This window comes from Eptesicus fuscus, chromosome 11 (genome assembly GCF_027574615.1).
Source record: "Eptesicus fuscus isolate TK198812 chromosome 11, DD_ASM_mEF_20220401, whole genome shotgun sequence".
Classification (NCBI taxonomy): Eukaryota; Metazoa; Chordata; class Mammalia; order Chiroptera; family Vespertilionidae; genus Eptesicus; species Eptesicus fuscus.
Window position 1 is genome coordinate 48,192,861 of NC_072483.1, and position 19,943 is coordinate 48,212,803.

A 19,943-nucleotide genomic window follows, 5' to 3' on the forward strand; every position below is an offset into this window, starting at 1 on the left:
GGGTTTCCAATACCAAGCTACTTGTGAAGTGATTTTGAACCTAACTATCAATTAATCTATATATATAAAAGCCTAAGCGATCGTTTAGACCGGTTGACCAGTTACTATGACAATGCACTAACCATCAGGGGGCAGACGCTCAATGCAGGAGCTGCCCCCTGGTGGTCAGTGTGCTCCCACAGTGCGCTCCCACGGTCCCTCCCCCTGGTTGGCCGGCCCTGATCAGCCCAATCGCCGGCCAGGCAGAGGGACCCCACCAGTGCACAAATTCGTGCACTGGGCCTCTAGTAGAATATAATAGTACACCGTGATTAATTTGCAGACTATTCCCCTAGGAATTAATTGGTGGTAGGGAGGTAGACACCTAGGGAGTAACTTGAAAAGATATTCATAGCAGTGCTATTTGTAAGAGGAAAAACTGGGAAATAACTCAAATACCCAACAAACCATGACCAAGCAAACCATGCAGGTCAAAACAGAGTAACCTTACATAGCAATTAAAATGAAAAGGATAATAATATTAGAAAACATTCACACAGGATGGTCTATACACTGACTGCAACTCAAAAATTTATTTTACATTCATTTATTACAATCAGGTAAAAATTTGGAGTGATGCTAACAATTTAATGGATATTATGTAGTTCTTTCTTTTGCAGTTTTGTCTACATCTTACACAAAGATAAATAATATTATCTGATTCTTCCTTCAACTTGCCTACACAGTTTCCTCATTTGATGAGAGGTTGAATGTATCTCCATGTTCAAGCTCTAAAAAGTCTATGTACTTTCCTACATAGACTTTTAGACATTATCAGTTCTACAAACTACAAAATCTTGGATAAGATTGCTGTCATAAAAATGAGCCTGTATTATACTACTATTTTAATTTCTACAATTTATAAAGAAAATGAATCTGCAGTAGATGACTGGAATCTGATTCATATACCAAATATATCAAGCATCTAAATTCAGCCCTGGCCTAGGAATCTTTAAGAAGGATCTGAATACTATTAGAAGATGATGGTCAAGGTCTGTGTATATACTTTTAAGCCTTTTTCAAGTATTTCCTAATTTTCCAAATTATGAGGAAAAGAACCCCAAACAATGACATAAATAATTATACCAATAACAACATCATTAAAAATAACAACAATTATACATACTAAGTATTGATTATGTGCTAGGCCCTATGTCAAACACTTTACTTGGATTTTTCTTCCCATTTAATCTTAATAACACCTCTCAAATAGATGTATTATTTCAAATTATGAAGAAATTCAAGGTCAGAAGAGATAAAAAAAATTTCCCAAGGTCCAGCAGAGCCTGGACTTGGACCAAGTCTATCAAACTTTAAAGCTCATGCTCTTAACACCATTACACTACACTGCCTTCCTAACAGAAAACCAATAGTGCCCCTCCAAAATATCTCTGAAAATAATCTGTTTTCCTTTCTAGGTTTCTGCTGATACTTTATATTTTTATGTTCAACATTATTTTGTATTAGTTTCAGGTGTACAGCATAGTGGATGGACATTCGTGTAGGTTACAAAGTGTTTCCTCTGATAATTTAAGTGCCCACCTAGCACCACAGATAGTTCGTACTCTATTCCCTGTGCTTTACCTTTCATCCCTGTGACTATTCCGAAGCTATCAATCTGCACTTTTTAATCCCATTATTTTATTTTACCCTACCCCACTGCACCCCACCCCTCTGGCCTCCTTCAGTGTGTTTTCTGTATGTGTAAGTCTGTTTCAATTTTGTTTATTTGTTTACTTTGTTCTTTAGATTCCACATATAAGTGATATCATATGGTATTTGTCTTACCCTGTCTGGCTTATTTCACTTAGCGTAATACCCACTATGTCCATCCATGCTGTTGCAAATTAATCTGTTTTTCTAATTCTGTACTTTCTTCTCATTATGAAACACCAAGTTAAAATGAAAACCTCAGCATGACTTATAATCAGTATAACTAAGTTGTAAAAATAATGCTGATTGGAGTAAACCTTCATAAAAACAGGTCAGAAATACAGAATTAAACCCCATTTAAATTATATAAAATATCAATATGTATGCAAAGTTATATGAAGAAATTAGGGTGAGCAATGGCAACATTAAATGCTCTATGAGAATAGATGGGTTTGTGGCATAGAAACAAAACAGAAACAGCTCTTAGGATAGGATGGGGAAAGGTTAATGGGCTGTAACTCATTCTTTTTTTTTTTTTTTTTTTGCTTTTTAAAGTTGTGTTTTCAGTTGTATCTCCAATCAATCCTGGCAACTCCATAGTTACCAGTAATGCGTGACAGCTTCTGAGACCCCATGGGAGCTCAATCAAACTCATAATTATGGTTATGAGACAACATAAACACCTTCAGCATATGATTTAATTTCCTGAACTGCGAGAATACCTGTGATAACAGGGGATTTGGAAGAGCTACTTTTTTGACCATGAGTGAAACGTTTAGTTTCAACCTGCTGTTAACTTACCTCAAGTTCAGGCCAATAATGATAAAAGAATGTAGTAAAGCAAAATCTGCCCTGTCTTTATCTGGTCCAACTGACCTTCTAAATAGGTGTATAAATGATCAGCTTTTCTTGGAAGAACATTTTTTTCCTTTCACATTCCTAGATTGCCAACTCAGAATTAATTGTTCTATGCCAATGGCAATAAAAAGGATATAGTGATCTGTTTAAACACAGCCAAATGAAGCATCTTCTCAATTATTCACTTATTAAATTCAGTACTGCTGAGGGGAAGGAGGAATATGACACACTAACAATACTTAAGTATTCAGAATTCACTCTGAATCACACTGAATATTATAACTAAGATAATGAATTAAACCATTTATGTATCTGACATATATGATATGATTAATATAAATTATGAAAATTTATTCTAAGTTGCAGTATAACAAAAAGCAATTTAAAGTTACTTTTGCACATCAATCACACAAATACCTGAGCTCTCCAAGTTGGTAATTTCCACATGTCACTGATAAAGTTCACCATTGTCTAATAAAAGAAAACTCTTAAAGTTATGAAATGAAAAGTACATTTCTAAGAGCACTGCATGAAATTTTAAATTAAAGCTGACTTATAAACAATACCCTCAATTTATCAGCACAAAAAACTTATAGCTGCTTTTTTTTTTTTTTTCCACATAGGATACTCTCAAGTGGTAAGTTATTCAAGGTAAGGTATAGTGGGATTCTTTTACTATTTGGCTTGACATAGATAACTCATCCTAGCTAGGTAGTTATCTATAAGGATATTTTAGAGTAAAAATCACAGCTGCTTTTGTTATTAAGTTTTAAAAACCCATTACATTTGCTAAATAGCCAGCTGAGATATAATGCACTGGAGATGTTTTTAGAAAATTATAAAATACTAGGGGCCCAGTGCAAAGGAACTGTAGGCCGAGAGGCTGCAAGGGCACAGGGGCGGGTCTTGGCCCATCCTCCATGCCCCCGCCCAGTCCCTCTCACCGTGGGCCCTGGTTCCCTGTCTGCTGGCAGGCATGTGCTGATGGCGCCAGCCCTGCTCACACCCGCTGACAGCATGGAGCTATTGGGGTCGGTGCCAGCAGCGGGTGCAAGCGGGGCTAGTGCTGTCAGCGGATGAGAGCAGTGGTGGCTGCTGCCCCAATCGTCTATCAGGAACAGGGGGAGGTGGAGAAGCCCTTAGAGTCAATCGGGGCGGCAGCCACTGCTTGCACCTGCTGATGGCGCTGAGCCATCAGGACTGGCTCAGGGCACCAGCTATGGGTTGCGAGCAGGGCCAGCGCTGGCAGCGGGTGTGAGCTACAGCTGCTGGCCCCGATAGCCCCTCAGGAGCAGGGGGAGTTAGAGAAGCCCTGAGGGGCGATTGGGGCCAGCAGCCATCACTCGCACCTGCTGATGGCGCCAACAGCGGGTATGAGCAGAGCCGGCGCCAGCAGCAGGTGCGAGCGCTGGGTGGGACCGCAGTCGTGGGAGCAAAGAATTTTCAGTAACCACCAGAAGCTTGCCCTGAAGACAGCGACTGGTGCCCCGCCTTGGTCTGGTGCCCCTGCTCACCTATTCCACCATCCCGCCGTGGCAGATGCTCACCATGTCGCGCTCTGCCACCTGCTGCCAACGCCCGCCATGTTCCGTGCATACCCCCTGGTGGTCAGTGCACGTCATAGCGACCGGTTGTTTGGTTGTTCCACTGTTTGGCCTATTTGCATATTAGCCTTTTATTATATAGGAGGATAATCATGTTAACTCAAAAACTGCCAAATAAATCTTTCTCATTTCTCAAATTAACCTGCTTTTAAAAGAAATATGGTCTATAATAAAATTTAAAAGAATTTAACAGAGAATATGTGGTATTAAAAATCATTAATCTGGGCATCTAATTGAAAGAAATATTGCTAAGGAGAGCTTGGATGCTATACATTTTAATCACAAAAACAAAATGTCAACCATCTCACAGCAAAAAATGACTGACATCTGTGATGGATAAGTTCTTATTTTCAGAATTGTGAGGATGTTTCCTGACTTCAATTCTCATCAACAGCTGAGACAATAGGTGAGACAATAGGTGAGAAACAGGACATGGGAATGACAGGACAGAATGACACACACAGAGAAATATGCTGGATCCCAGCCAGTGTGGCTCAGTGGTTGAGCGTCAACCTATGAACCAGGAGGTCACAGTTCAATTCCAGGGCACATGCCCAGGTTGTGGGCTCGATCCCCAGTGTGGGGCATGCAGGAGACAGCCAATCAATGATTCTCTCTCATCTCTCTTTTCCCTTCCTCTCTGAAATCAATAAAAATATATTTTAAAGAAAGAAGAAAGAAAGAAAGAAAGAGAGAGAGAGAGAGAGAGAGAGAGAGAGAGAGAGAGAGAGAGAGGAGAGAGAGAAAGAGAGAGAGAGAGAGATGCTAGAGAGCTGGCCAGAGTCAGAGAACTAGCAGCATTTCCTCCCAGTGGCATTAAAATAAGTAAGATAAGCTCATGCTGTATAACAATCTGCAAATGGGATACTTTGTGATGGGAGAAAACTGGATCTTTTGAAGACTTAGGACTCTCCTAGGTAAGAAGGGATGATGGTTAACAGAGGCACTGGGAGAACTGGGTCAGAGCTTCCTTTGGGTTTTCACGAAGTTTGGGCCAGTAGAGCTTTTAAACGGATCTATTCACCTTGACCCATATTCATCAGAGACATTAAATACCAGATGAGAAGCCTCACCAGATTAGCTTCCGCAGACTAGCAGCTCTATGATCCCTGGCAGAGACTGGACTGGGTGGCTAGGTAGGCTTTTACTCTCACTGCCATGTCCTGTCACTCAACAGCTTCTCGGAACAAAAGTGTTCTTTCTCTGCCACGCGCAACCTTGCTTACGTGTGATGAACCGGGCACCCTCACTGTGTGGCCCTCTCCTGGTTCCCTGACATGTATGAAGTCCACCGCACTGAGGAGTGTTACGGGGGGATGCAGACAGGACGCAGCAGAAACCTCCATCACTTGGAGTCATTTTACAATGGAATCTTCTGTTCTGTGTCTCCATGACAGCCAGAAAACTTGCTCAGAAAGAGATTGGACATGCTAATAAGCACACGCCAAATGCTTCAAAGCAGTACCATCAGTCCTCTCAAGCCTGCTTTTCCTGCTTCTGCAGAGAGGGCCCAGTCACCACCTTTCTATTTCAGTCGCACTATGATTCTGTGGGAACTGTCATTTTCCTTTACTGCGGTTTCCAGGGCCCTAAAATAACCTTCTCATTAGCTTCACTCAAGTTCATTGTTAACATAAATAGGCCAAAATAGGCAGCCGCGTGCAGAGCACTGTAAGGGAACATTATCAGCACTGCTCATCTCTTTATGTTCTAAACAGAAATATTCAAGAGTGTGGGGGAAAAAAATCCTTGGTTTTTTAATGATCAAATGAAATATACTGTGTATAATTTTTAATTTGCGGGAAATGAATTAAGATGACTGATAACTTTTAATTCGGTTTAGGCTTGACTCTTTCTGTCACATCCAGGTGGCCACTAGCAGAAGCTTGAGTAATGTGGAAAATATGTCTGTGCAGCTGCTGGCAAAGAACCAAAATTATACTTCCTCAGAAACAGAATGACAGAGCTCCTGAAAGGAATGCAATGCTGGCTGATCTGTAAGCAGAACTGCCACTGGTATGCGCCCTCAAATCCAACTCCCGGGCCATATCCCACTCTGGACTGCATGGCTGGAAGCTCATACAAATAGAACAGCTCCATTGTGGGCCAGGTACTCTTCTTTCTTGTCCACTCTCCAGGACACGTTCAAGCTTAGGGGCAAGAAATGAGAGCAAGCTCTAAAGGAATAGCAACTGATGCTAGAGCAGTGGTCGGCAAACTGCGGCTCGCGAGCCACATGTGGCTCTTTGGCCCCTTGAGTTTTTAGCAAAGGCCAGCTTAGGAGTACCCTAATTAAGTTAATAACAAAGTACCTACCTATATAGTTTAAGTTTAAAAAATTTGGCTCTCAAAAGAAATTTCAATCGTTGCACTGTTGATATTTGGCTCTGTTGACTAATGAGTTTGCCGACCGCTGTGCTAGAGGATATGACGCAGCACCGCCCCTTCACTGGGTAAGGGCAGCTACGGAGGGCTGTCTCAGTAGCTCGGGTTGCACAGCTACCTTCGCTTCAAACTTTAGCCTCAATTGTAGACTAAAGCCACTAGAACGATAGTTAACTACCAGTGGGATTAGTGATTTTCACTAGCTTGGCTTGCACGGAGGAATGTAAATACCTTTCCCTAGGGAGCCTTGGGACAGCTGACCAATCTATCCCGAAAATTGTATCTCAGGCATTGGCAAACATTTCCTTCAAAGGGCCAGTTAGTGAGTAGTCACTGTGGGCTACATATGGTCTCTGCCGCCACTCTTCAGCTCTGTAAACATAGCTCAAAAGCAGCCATAGAAAATATGTAAATAAATGAGTATGTCTGTGTCCATGTATGAAGTATAAAAACAGGCAGTGGGCTGGCTCTGACCCGTGACCATAGTTTTCTGACTTGCTCTATCTAATGGGTACTCAGATTTTGCCACAAGAGTGCATGAGAAGTGGTCACAACCAGAACCAAACTGTTCTGACAAAACTAACCCATGGGCTCAGCAGCCAGAAGAACAATGGTTGCTCACTGTGGGGCCTGAGGGGTTGGGGAAAATATGGTAATTGGGATGGAACATGAGAAGTTTCTGGGTTACTGGTAATATTCTGTTTCTTGAGGTGGGTGTTCGGAAAATTCATTGAGCTCTGTGAGAATTCACTTATAAGTTGTGTAAATTTCCGCATTTGCTACTTCAATAAGTTTGGTGTGTTTTTTTTTAAAGGAAAAAGAATCAAGCTGTTAAGAAGAAATGATTTTAAGCAAAATAAGGTTAAAAAAATCCTATCTACAGATGTTCGGCAGAATATCTGTGGGTTCCCAGCAATGTAGTAAGGACAGAGGTCATTTTGGGGGGGTACTTTTAAAAAAAATTGTGGTAAAAACACATAATGTAAAACTAACCATTCCATAGCGTCAAACGGATGTCTAGAACTTTTTCATCTTGCAAATCTGAAACTTTATAACCATTAAACAACAACTCTGGTGTTTCCCTGTCCCCCAGGCCTTGGTAACCACCATTCTACTTTCTGTTTCTATGAATATGACTACTTTTTTCACATATAAGTGGAATTATATAGCATTTGCCTTTCTGTGACTGGCTTATTTAATTTCACATGTTCTCCAGGTTCCTCCAGGTTATAGCATGTGGTAGGGTTTCCTTCCTTTTTAAGGCTGAACAATAACCTGTTGTATGTATCTACCACATTTTGTTTATCCTTTTATCCATCGGTGGACATTTGGAGTGCTTCCACCTTTTGCCTACGATGAATAGTGTTGCTATGAACATGGATGTATAAATCTCTCAAGACTCTGCTTTCTATTTCTTTTTGCTATGTCCAGAGGCGAGGTTGCTAGGTCATATATGGTAGCTTCATTTTTAATTTTTAAGGTGCTTCCATACTGCTTTCCATAAAAGTTGCCCCATTTTACAATTCAACCAACAATGCAAAAGGGTTGCCATTTCTCTACATCCTCACCAACACATTTTCTTTTTTTTGTGATAGTCGCACAGATCAATTTTTCAGAAGCCATTTTTGAAGGCCTGGCAAGGCTTTATCTGAATTAAACTCTAAATATCAATGGCCTTCAAGAAACGTTACCTTAAATCCTTACATATTGGAACTTTATATTTATCCTAAGAGACCAGCAACATTTTGATATGACTTTACCTTCTTTGCTGACAGTGTTTGAATTTGTTGAACATTCCTAACAAGTGAAACGCAAAGCAGATACTAAAAGACTCCTAACGAGAGGAAAAACTTTAAGTTGTATTTTCATATCTTGTTTGAAATGCCACCCATGTGTGCGTGTGTCTTCCAGAAAGAGCAACAATATGACTAAAAAAAAGAGCAAGTACAAGGTGAATACATAATTTATTTCATTAAGTTGGTCCCACTGTACTGGAAAAACTGGGCATTCTCCCAAAGGGAACAAGTACACGGCACAGGTAGAAGCAAAGAACTCGCCAAAGCAATGACCCAACCAGGAGAAAAAGCCTCAGGTGTGAATCAGGGGAAGGTCCAACAGAAACACTGGGCTCCGGGAGCTGCGACAACAGGTAGCTGCCTACCTTGCTCTTCCAGAAGGACTCGCTCAGCTGAGTTTTCCTCTACTTTTTTTCTGGCTGCTGCTTCTTCCTCTTTGGACCATTGCATATGATCCCTATAAAAAAAAATAAAACAACTGTAAAACATGCTTTACAGTTGAAGAAGGCAGGAAAAAGGCGGCAGGGGATGCATCTGTCATTCTAGACTACGTAAAGACAAATGATACAAACTAATTCCACCTCGACTGAATGGATTTTGTGTCAGATGTGCCTTCTGATAAGTGCTGGGACCACCCTGGGACCTCCATGGTTTCTTTGTTTAAAACTGGTTGTGTTGCAAGCCCCAGGCACCTTTTGGAAATGATTGAGGTACGTCATGTCCCGGAAGAACTATTATGGCGCATGATTATTTAGGCGCTGGTGTGGTTCACTGTATTTTACTCTAAGACTAAATGCATTTGCCTTTTTGTTAATTGATGCACAGGGCATTCTTTAATGGTTTTTGAATACTCTTTTTACAATACTTGTAAAATACTTTGTGCTTATCCTCAGTTTTTAAAGTAACTTTAGACTTTTCTTATTAGCTGCCGTAATTGCTATAAATGGGTTCATTTACATTTAAATTATAGACTACTTGATATAGATATAAAAAAGTCACCTTTCTAAGAATTGGCATTTTCTTTAAGTATTTTTTAGTTTCAAAATTTATTTTCCCAATACGAGAAGATATTATTTTTTGCCACAAAAATGTCTTTCTTGGAATAAAAAGCAGTATCTTTATATAAAAAGGTGATTTTGTTTTGTTTTTACAAAGTTTGCATTTCTTTTTTTGCAACTGGTAAAACTTTAGTGAGTGATGTGATTTCTTGGAATAAACCATTTTTTTTCTAAACAATAATGAAATTATATACACAAAAATTCAAGTTCTATATAACTTGAAATTTACTTAATGAAAATTGTAAAAAATATCACCAACATTAATATCATATGATATTTACAGCTACCTCACTGAGGAGAAAGGGGTAAATTATAAAATTCCTGAGGTGCATCATTATGGTGACTGATAAACATTAACTGATGTATGTGTATGAAGTTGGGACCGTGGACAGTTTGTACAGGAAACAATAAAAAATCCATTTTGATTGGTTCTCTTGAATAATTGCAGATGAAGTTAAGAGCTCAAAATCAGAGGATCTCAAATGTGAACGGTTTAGTAATGTGTAAGACACAATTAATTGGGGAGGTACTGGAGGGTGGGAGACCAACTAGAAGACTGTTGCAGTGATCGAGGAGTAATGAGTCCCAGGATTAAGGTGGTGGCAATGACAAACAGAAAGGAAGAGTGGAGGGAGAGACACTGTGGAAAAAAACAAAGCTGTTATGTCCTGGAGATTAACTAGATGTTGTGGGGAGTAGAATAAGAAGAGTCAGGAATGATTTCAAGATCTTAAAACTGAATATCAAGAAAACTGGGGGTATCAATGACAGAATAAGGAGTTGGTTTGGGTAGAATGATGATAAGCTTGGTGCTATTTTTAAGTAATGTGTATGCAATCAGATATGAGAGGGTGTATTCCAGGGAACTGCCTATAAATATACCACCGAAAGGTGAGAAACTGCAATCTTTTGAGAAGGATTAGAACTGGTATACTGAAGTCCCCAGGAAAAGCAAATGATAATGCAAAACTCAGTTTCAGAAATGAAACTTTAACCACCATTATTTCAAATAAAACCTAATTATTTAAAATCCAAATAATCATTAAGCAGCTTTGTCACTTGCTCTAATGAATCAGATTAGAATAGATTTTTGTTATATCTTATTTTAATATACGTGAGGAATCACTTTGAGCTGACAACTATACTTTGTATTCTGTACATATAAACATACTGGGTGGGGCAAAAGTAGGCTTACAGTTGTTCACATGAAAATAATATAATAAATAATAATACAAGAACAAACTGTTTTGCATACTCATAACTGTAAACCTACTTTTGCCCCCCCCCCCATATACAGAATATTATTAAAGGCAACAAATCATTTATTTAAAAAATAGTAGTATTGCCCTGGCTGGTGACTCAGTTGGCTGGAGAGTCATCCAGTACACCAAAAGGTGGCAGGTTCGATTCCCAGTCAGGGCACATACCTAGGTTGTGGGTTTGACAGGAGGCAACCAATTGGTGTTTCTCTGTCACAATGAACTCTCTCTCTCTCTCTAAAATCAATAAAAACATATCCTCTGGCCCAGAAATTCTATTCTTAGGTTTACATCCAAGAGAACTGAAAACATATGTTCTCACAAAAAATATTCATAAACACAAATATTCACGTAGCAGCATTTTTATAATACCCCTAAAGTGGAAACAACTTAAATACCCATCAAATGATAAAAGGATAAATAAATGTTTAATATCCACACAATGGGATAGGAGTATTTCTGCACCAAAACACACCAAACTACTGCTATACATAACTTGAATGAACCTCAAAAACATTATGCTAAGAAGCCACATGCAAAAGGCCACACATTGTATGATTCCATTACTATGAAATGTCCAGAAAATGCTAAAATATGAAAACAAAAAGTGGATTAGTAATTGCCTGTAACTGGGAAATGTAGAGGGCAATGTCTGCAAATTGGCATAAAAAATCCTCTTAGGGTAATGTAAATGCTCTAAAATTGGACTGAGGTAATGGTTATAACTATAAACTTACTGAAAATCACTGAACTGTATACTTAGAAAGGATAAATTACATTGAAAGAAAGAAACAAACAAACAAAAAACATATCCGCTGGTGAGGAATTAAAAAAAAAAGAAAGTATTATTAAGGCTGGGACAAGTCATCTGTAAATTTCTACAACATATAAGAAAGAAAATAGAACAATTCATTTCCCTATAAAGAACCAAGCTCTGAGACAATGAGAGTATATGGGTCTTTAGCTTTAAGCATGTTTTAAACTGTTAGTTTAACTTGCTTCTTCCTAAGCATTTAATAGGTTTTAGTTATTTTTTAAATTGCTCTAACTTCCTTACACTGTTCTTTATGTTGCTTCATTTTCTTAACTGCTAAGTGAGGGTAATATTATACCCTAAGCCACTGCAGAACAGATTTTCCACTGTACAGTTACAGAATCCCCACTGAAACCTACAAAATGTTCCTACTGTATTTATGGGACTTCCTCAAGAACTGCAGCTTTATGGTAGGTCTTTATATTAGAAAAGTCTGACTCACGTATACCCAAACGCAACAGACAGCAATAAGAATCATTCAAGTTTATAAGCAATAAATACAATTGCAATAGAATTTAAGCATAGAAACAAATAACTGACAAACAAACGGAAAATAATCAAGTATTTAACAACCAATACCACCACCACTACCCAAGGGGAAAAAACGCCTTATACTGTTTGATCTATGAATTATACTTCTGGGAATTTATTGTAACAAAGTAATTGAAAATAACAGAGAGGTTCTTAGAGAGAAGTATCTTTAGAGAGAAGGAATGTTTTTATTCTGCAGACCATTAGTATGTTCTTCACTGTTTTCATTGTATGACCTTGCATACACTCCTCTTTATTGTTTCTTTATTCATTGGTATATATGTCAATTCTCCATCTAATAAGAGGAAGAATGATGCCTTTTAGTTGTAACTTACTACTAAGAGTTTTACATATTTATGTCCTTTAATACTCACAACCTCCCCTGAAGGAACTTGCTCAAGTTCACATACCTTGGAAGGGGTAGAGTCAAAATTTAAATTCAGATTTTTTAAAATTCTGAAGCCCATATTTAGCCACTATATTAACTCTCAGTCTAGTTATAAACTTCTAATAGATATGAACTGGATCTCATATTTATCTATATTGATCCACTTATTCAAACATACTTATTAGGTATTTATTAAATATGGAATATAGCTATGATACAGACATAGCTAAACTCTTCTCTGAAGAAACATGTTAATCTAATAATGAAGATAAAAAAGATACCAAAGTAACATGTTAGAAAATGGTTACAATAAGATAGCTGATTCTTATGTGTTGCTTATTTACTATGTGTATACACTTTATATTATAATAGAGGCCCGGTGCACGAAATTCATGCACTTGGGGGGTGGGGCAGATCCCTCAGCCCGGCCTGTGCCTTCTCACAGGCCGGGAGCCCGTGGGGAGCAGGCCTAAGCCATCAGTTGGACATCCTTAGCGCTGCCACTAAGGAGGAGGGAGAGGCTCCCGCCACCACTGCTGCACTCTCCAGCCTGGCTTCTGGCTGAGCGGCACTCCCCCTATGGGAGTGCACTGACCACCAGGGGGCAGCTCCTGTGTTGAGCGTCTGCCCCCTGGTGGTCAGTATGTGTCATAGGGACCAGTTGTTCCACTATTCAGTCAATTTGCATATTAGCCTTTTATTATATAGGACTAGAGGCCCGGTGCATGAGAATTTATACACTGGAGGGGGTGTCCCTCAGCCTGGCCTGCCCCTCTCACAGTCTGGGAGCCCTCAGGGGCGGGAGGCAACCCGGCGATCAGGGGAAGGCAACACTCCCATAACACCTTTTCTGCTGCCACTGTCAGCAGCGCAAGCCTTGGCCAGCCCTGGTTACCTGAGCCTCGGGCGGCCCTGGGTGGCTGGGCAGCCACCATCTGAGGCTTGCCTGCACCTCAGACCAGCACTGGGTGGCTGGGGACTTGATGGGACTGGGGGACTCTGGAGGCAGGCACATGGAGAGGCTGGGCCCGCCCCCAGGCTGGGGGACTGGGCGCCGCCATCTTGTGGCTGTGGTTGCCACCAACTTTGAAGGCGTGGCAGTTAATTAGCATATTCCCTCCTTATTGGCTGTGGGTGCCGCCATCTTTGTAAGGGTGTGATGGTCAATTTGCATATTCCCTCTTTATTAGATAGGATATATACTAATTTAATTCTCACAGCAATCCTATGAGAATAGATATTATTCCATTTTAAAGATGAAGAAACTGAGGCACAGATAAAGTAACTTCCCAAATTTAGACAGCTAGCCAGACTGTGCTCTCACATCTAAATTAGTCTCTAATGACAAATGTCATAATGAAGTTAGACAGAGAAAATATTTATCTGTATTAAAGAACTGTGTATGTAACAGGGCAAGAGGAATCAGAGATAAATACAATGATTAAAGAAAATTCTTACTATATAATAAGAAAAAATTCAATTCTTGATATCTGAACTCAATTGGAATTCTGGAAACTATTATTTAAATGGGTTATATAATACAAAGACATTTCACAACATACAGGTCCTGCCTTGGATCTACAGAGAATGGCTTAGACCAGTATTTTTTAAACTAAAGGTCATAGCTCTTAGTGAGTCAAGAAAACAATTTAGTCTGACAATTCAAAAGAGAAAGAATCAGAGTAAAAAAAATAAATAAATGGAAACTATCTGGGCATGTGTCACATGGTAAAATGGACATAAAACTTTTGTTCCTATTTCATAAGCATATTTTATGTATACTGGTCCATGATATAAGCTGCACTTTTTACTGTGGATAATGCCAAAAAGCTTGAAAGCCACTGGCCTACCTGATAATATAATTGCTTTCTGCTTTCTTATAAACTAGAGGCCCGGTGCACGAAATTTGTGCAGGGGGGGTGGGGGTGGGGGGAGGTATTCCTCAGCCCAGCCTGCACCCTCTCCAATCTGGGATCCCTCTCACAATCCAGGACTGCTGGCTCCCAACTGCTCTCCTGCCTGCCTTCCTGATTGCCCCTAACCGCTTCTGCCTGCCAGCCTGATCACCCCCTAACCACTCCCCTGCCAGCCTGATTGATGCCTAACTGCTCCCCTGCCAGCCTGTTTGCCCCTAACTGCCCTCCCCTGCAGGCCTGGTCACCCTTAATGGCCCCCCCTGCAGGCCTGGTCCCCCCTAACTTCTCTCCCCTGCAAGCCTGGGTCGCCCCCAACTGCCCTTCCCTGAAGGCCTGGTCACCACCAACTTCCCTCCTCTGCCGGCCCGGTCACCCCTAACTGCCCTCCCCTGCAGGCTTGATCACCCCCAACTGCCCTCCTTTGCAGGCCTGGTCCCTCCCAACTGCCCTCCCCTGCTGGCCATCTTGTGTCCACATTGGGGCAGCCATCTTGTGAGTTGGAGTGATGGTCAATTTGCATATTACTCTTTTATTAGATAGGACTAGAGGCCCGGTGCACGAAATTCGTGCACTGGGGAGGGTGTCCCTCAGCCCAGCTTGCACCCTCTCTAATATGGGACCCCTCGGGGGATGTCCAACTGCAGGATTAGGCCCGATCCCTGTGGAATCGGGCCTAATCCTGCAGTTGGACATCCCTCTCACAATCCGGGACCGCTGGCTCCTAATCGCTCACCTACCTGCCTGATTGCCCCCTAACTGCTTCCTTGCTGGCCTGATTGACCCCTAACTGCTCCTCTGCGGGCCTGATTGCCCCCAAATACCCTCCCCTGCTGGCCTGATCACCCCCAAGGCTTTTATTAGTATAGATATGACCCTGCACAGAAAATTTTACTAACCCTGCTTTACAATAAGGGCTTGACGATTGAATTATTAGGACCAGACACCAAGATTTCCTTTCTTTGAATAGTGGAGGGAATACTTATCTTGTCTTTAAGTTGCCCGGAAATTAAAATGAGATAATGACTTAGAAAAGTATAAAAGCACCATATAAAGACAACTGTCTTTTTAATGAAGTGGCAAAATGAAAAACACTTTTTATTCTCCCCTTCCTTCCTTTACAGCTTTTATTTAAAATTTGAAATTTATAAAAATTTCACTCCAATTTTCATTTCTTTACATTCAACATTATTTTGTATTGGTTTCAGGTTTTATATTGGTTACAGAATAGTGGTTAGACAATCATATACTTTACAAAGTGTTCCCCGATATTTCTAGTACCCACCTGGCATCATACTATCATTACAACACTACTGACTATATTCCCTATTTAAGTGACAATGGGTTTACAGGTTCCTTTTAGTCTTTCTTTTGTGTTGCTCATCCTTCCTTTTCTTTCTCACTTCTTCCCTCATTTTCTTTATATAGTATCTCAATTGGCCATCAAAGCTCAGTGAAGGCACTGGGACACGCTTAATCCATTTTACAGACCAGGAAACTGAGGCCAATTCCAGTTGGCTGTGGAACTTGACTCAGCACACAGGAAGCCCTCAGAGCCATGCTCTTTGCGCTTCCTAAGGGGCAGCGGCCCAGCAAACAGAACAAACCTTCCAGTCAGGCTTCCGAGCCTCTTTCTCAAGCACCTCTTCATTGCGGATGCTCCACATTCTTTCCTCTTCCCCCATTCTTTACTGCCCCCCCTTCTCCGAAGCAGGTGGAAGGCTTCCCACTCACTGCCTAGGCATGCTATGCTATGGGGCAGGGTGTCCCGAGCTTGCTTTTGGGTCAAGGCAGGAGCAGGAGTCACTGCCTCTGAAGTGTGAAGGCCGCCTGAGCGAGGGCCATTAGCACTGGGAGCTTCTCTGAATCACATCAGTCAGTCCAGTACCCTGCAGTGCAGCACCCCTCCACTGAGGTGGCTCCACCCCTCAACCCCCGCCTCAGGGGTGAGGGTCCTTGCCCCTCTGCCAGGAGTCCTTCCATGCCCCTTGATCCCTGACTGGGCCGACCCACATCTTGGGGGCACTGTAGAACCTCTGCCTCTCTGCAGATGAGGCAGATCCCTGCCCTAGGTCTCCGCAAAGCTATGAATCTGTGGCCAGAGGCCTGGTCTGGGCCTCAGCAACCACATGCCTGCAATGTTCCCAGGGACCCTGGGAGCGGCGGGGCGAGTCCCGCCTCACCTCCCCGGGGTGCCGATCTCCCCGGGGACCCCCGGGAGCGGCTGGCTCGGCCTGGCCATGCCCCCCCCCAGGGTGGCGATCGCCCCGGGGACCCCCGGGAGCAGGTGGCTGGGCCCGGCCACGCCCCCCCCCACGGTGGCGATCGCCCCGGGGACCCCCGGGAGCGGCTGGCTGGGCCCAGCCATGCCCCCCCAGTTGGCGATCGCCCCAGGGACCCCTGGAACTAAGAGGATTGGGCGCCACCATCTTGATCTTCTCAACGGCCGGGTAGGCCACCCGGAGTCCCGCCCCTAGCCTCTCGCAGGCCCAATCATGGGCATAGCGGAGGTGCGGTCAATTTGCATGTTTCTCTATTATAAGGTAGGATGTCAGGATTCCCCTGAAAAGTTGCTACACACTTACACTTGGAACAGCATCGAATGAGGAGTGATTTTTCCAAGTAACTGTTTAACTTGCTCAATGCAGACAGATCTCTGAGCCATTTCTCAAAAGCATTCTGAATACAGTTTTATGTCAATGCCCACCCCCTCACCCCCAAATTAATACATGTACTAAATATAATTAAAAGACTATCAGAAGAATATAAAATGGTTCAGTCACTATGGAAAATAGTTTGGTAGATCCTCAAAAAGTTAAAACATAGATTCACTATGTGGCCTCGCAACTACATCCCTGGGTACATACTCAAAGAATTGAAAACAAGTACATATATACACATGTTCAAAGTATCTCTATTCACAAGAGTCAAAAGGTGGGAATAGTCCAAATTTCCATCAGTGGGTGAATGGACAAATCAACTGTGGCATATGCATACAACAGAACATTATTTAGTCATAAAAAGGAATGAAGTACTGAGACTGCCACAATATGGATGACCTCCAAGACATTACGTTAAGTGAAAGAAGCCAGACACAAAAGGTCACCTATCATATGATTCCATCTATATGAAATATCTGGAAGAGGCAAATCTATAGAGACAGAACATAGATTGGTGACTGTCAGGGGCTGGAGGACTGCAGGGTGAGGATAAACTGCTTTATGAGTGAGGGGTTTTACTATGGAGTGATGGAAACGTTTGGGAAGTGGACAGAAGTGCTGGCTGCACAAAATTGTGAATGTAATTAATGCCATTGAATTGCTCACTTTAAAATGATTAATTTTATGTTGTGTGAAATTCATTTCACCAAATTATTTTAAAAAGCTATAAGCAGATGTAGATACTAATAATACAAATATCCAGAATCAGGAGGGCAAATCTTTCTCAGGATATTAGAAACTGAATAAAAAGGGGCCGGCCTATTTTTTCTCAAGAAAATATTAAAAAAGAAAGCCTAAGCAACCGTTTGACTACTCGATTGGTAGCTATGACACGCACTGACCACCAGGGGGCAGATGCTCAACGCAGGAGCTGCCCCTTGGTGGTCAGTGTGCTCCCATAGTGGGAGCACTGCTCAGCTGACCAACGGGCGCCAGACACCGGGCTCATGGCTGGCAAGCGCAGCTATGGAAACTCCCCCTGCACACTCCTCCCCCATCTGGACCGGAACCAGCATCAGGACCAACTGGGCGCAAGTCCGTGGCCGCTTCTCGGTCATGGGCACACTGGTATCACCCTAGGACAGGCACGTGGAGGCCACAGTGGAGTGGCAGTGAGCCTACCGAGTGGTGGCTGCAGCAGGCACAGCGGGGCTGGGATGAGTGGGAGCGGTGTGGCGCCTGGCCCGGGCTCGGGCTCCTCCCCAGCCGCCTGCCCTTCATGCTACTACATCTCCGGGGGGATGTAGGACTGCCGGTTTCGGCTGATCCCCGCAGGTCAGGCTGAGGGACCACACCAGTGCATGAATCTGTGCACTGGGCCACTAGTACAGAATAAATATTCCTTACCAAGAGGCTAAAGACAAACAAGCTGCAGACAATTCTAACATCTCTGAGAGAGAAATGACATATGCTTTTCTAGAAACAACTTGAAAAAAAATCAAAATTCACCAAGAGAAGAGACATTACTCTTACAACTTTTGGACAGAACTTTGGACTTGAAGGAAAGGAAAGTAAACCAGTCTTCTGGTTTTCAGACAGTGTGAAGCAACTCCTTTCCTATTACGTCACTGTCATAGCATCTCTGCCTTTGGAGAGAGGTCACTGAAGGAATCTTGGCACAGGCTGGAGAACCCCTTGTGGGGTATGCTATAGAGAATGCCTGACAAGACTCGAACTTTGATCGACAGAACCCTGAAGGTCTGCCTGGCTGCCAGTGAGGGATGAGAAGTGGGAGAGAAAAAGGGAGGTGGAGCTGTTGATGCCCTAGGTCTCCAGGCCCACTTCATTCAGAGTAGGTTTGTTTTTACCTTTTAAATATGGGATCCTAGCCTTGGATAGTGTGGCTCAGTCAGTTGAGCGTCAGCCTGTGCACTGAGAGGTCCACTGGTTCGATTCCTGGTCAGGGCACAAGTCCAGGTTGTGGGTTCAATCCCCGGTCTGGGTGCATGTGGGAGGCAACCGGTCGATGTTTCTCTCTCCCTCTCTCCCTTCCTCTCTCTAAAATCAATAAAAACACATTTAAAAAAAAAAATGGGATTCTATATTAAGACTTCTCTTGGAAAAGAAATTCTGCTGCTAAAGAAAAGTTTGAAAGCCATTAGACTGGATCATGGATTCTTAAACCTCGCTGCTCAACAGAATTACTAAAAGACCTTTTTCAAATTAAAATTTTCTGGGCCATATCTCTAGACCTAGCGAAATAATAACTCGCCAAGGGATTCTTGTGCTGCAGCCCAAAGCTAGTCACTGGATCAGTTGACCCTCATTTCCTGGACAGCCTATGACAGAACAGAACAGAACTTAAATGAGTAGGCAGGAATCTTGCACAAAAAGAGCTGGAGCAGCAGATGGAAAAAGAGCACACACACAGCTAATCACTAGTCTAACGAAGGGAAAAAAATGGACCGGAAGATCTTCTAGGGGTTTAAATGCCTAGCAATGATCTCACAAGACACAACTGTCCATATTGGTGATGGTGCTCAAAATGGTTTTTATTCAGCAACTGTCCAAGAGTATAACATGAGCCACAAATATCCTGTCTAATAAGAGTAATATGCAAATTGACCATACCCCTGCTATACCCACCAGCCATGCCTACCAGCCAATCAGGAATGAATATGCAAATAAACCCAACCAAGATGGCTGCAGCCACAGAGAGTAGGAGGGAGGCTTGGGTTTCCCCAGCAATGGAGGAAGCCAAGCTTTCTGCCTGCCCTTGCCGGCCTAGGCCTCAACTCAAGGCTACAAAGTTTTAATGATAGAAGATAAATAAATCCCAACAAAAATGGTGGCAGCCACAGAGCTGGAGAGAGGAGGCTAGGGTTGCCCCTGGCGATGGAGGAAGCCAAGCTTCTGCAGCCCTGGCCGGCCTAGGCCTCCGCTTAAGGCTACAAAGTTTCAATTATAGAAGATAAATAAATCCCA

The 19,943-nt window shown here is 42.4% G+C and overlaps 1 protein-coding gene across 1 annotated transcript in view; it reads right to left on the bottom strand.

Moving 5' to 3' along the window:
- Nucleotides 1–19,943, bottom strand: part of METTL8 (methyltransferase 8, methylcytidine) — an 83,138-nt gene that overhangs the window by 25,486 nt on the left and 37,709 nt on the right. The window contains exon 3 of the mRNA XM_054723156.1: nucleotides 8,701–8,792. Within this exon, the coding sequence (XP_054579131.1) occupies nucleotides 8,701–8,792 (92 nt within the window). The remainder of the gene's footprint in view (nucleotides 1–8,700; nucleotides 8,793–19,943) is intronic.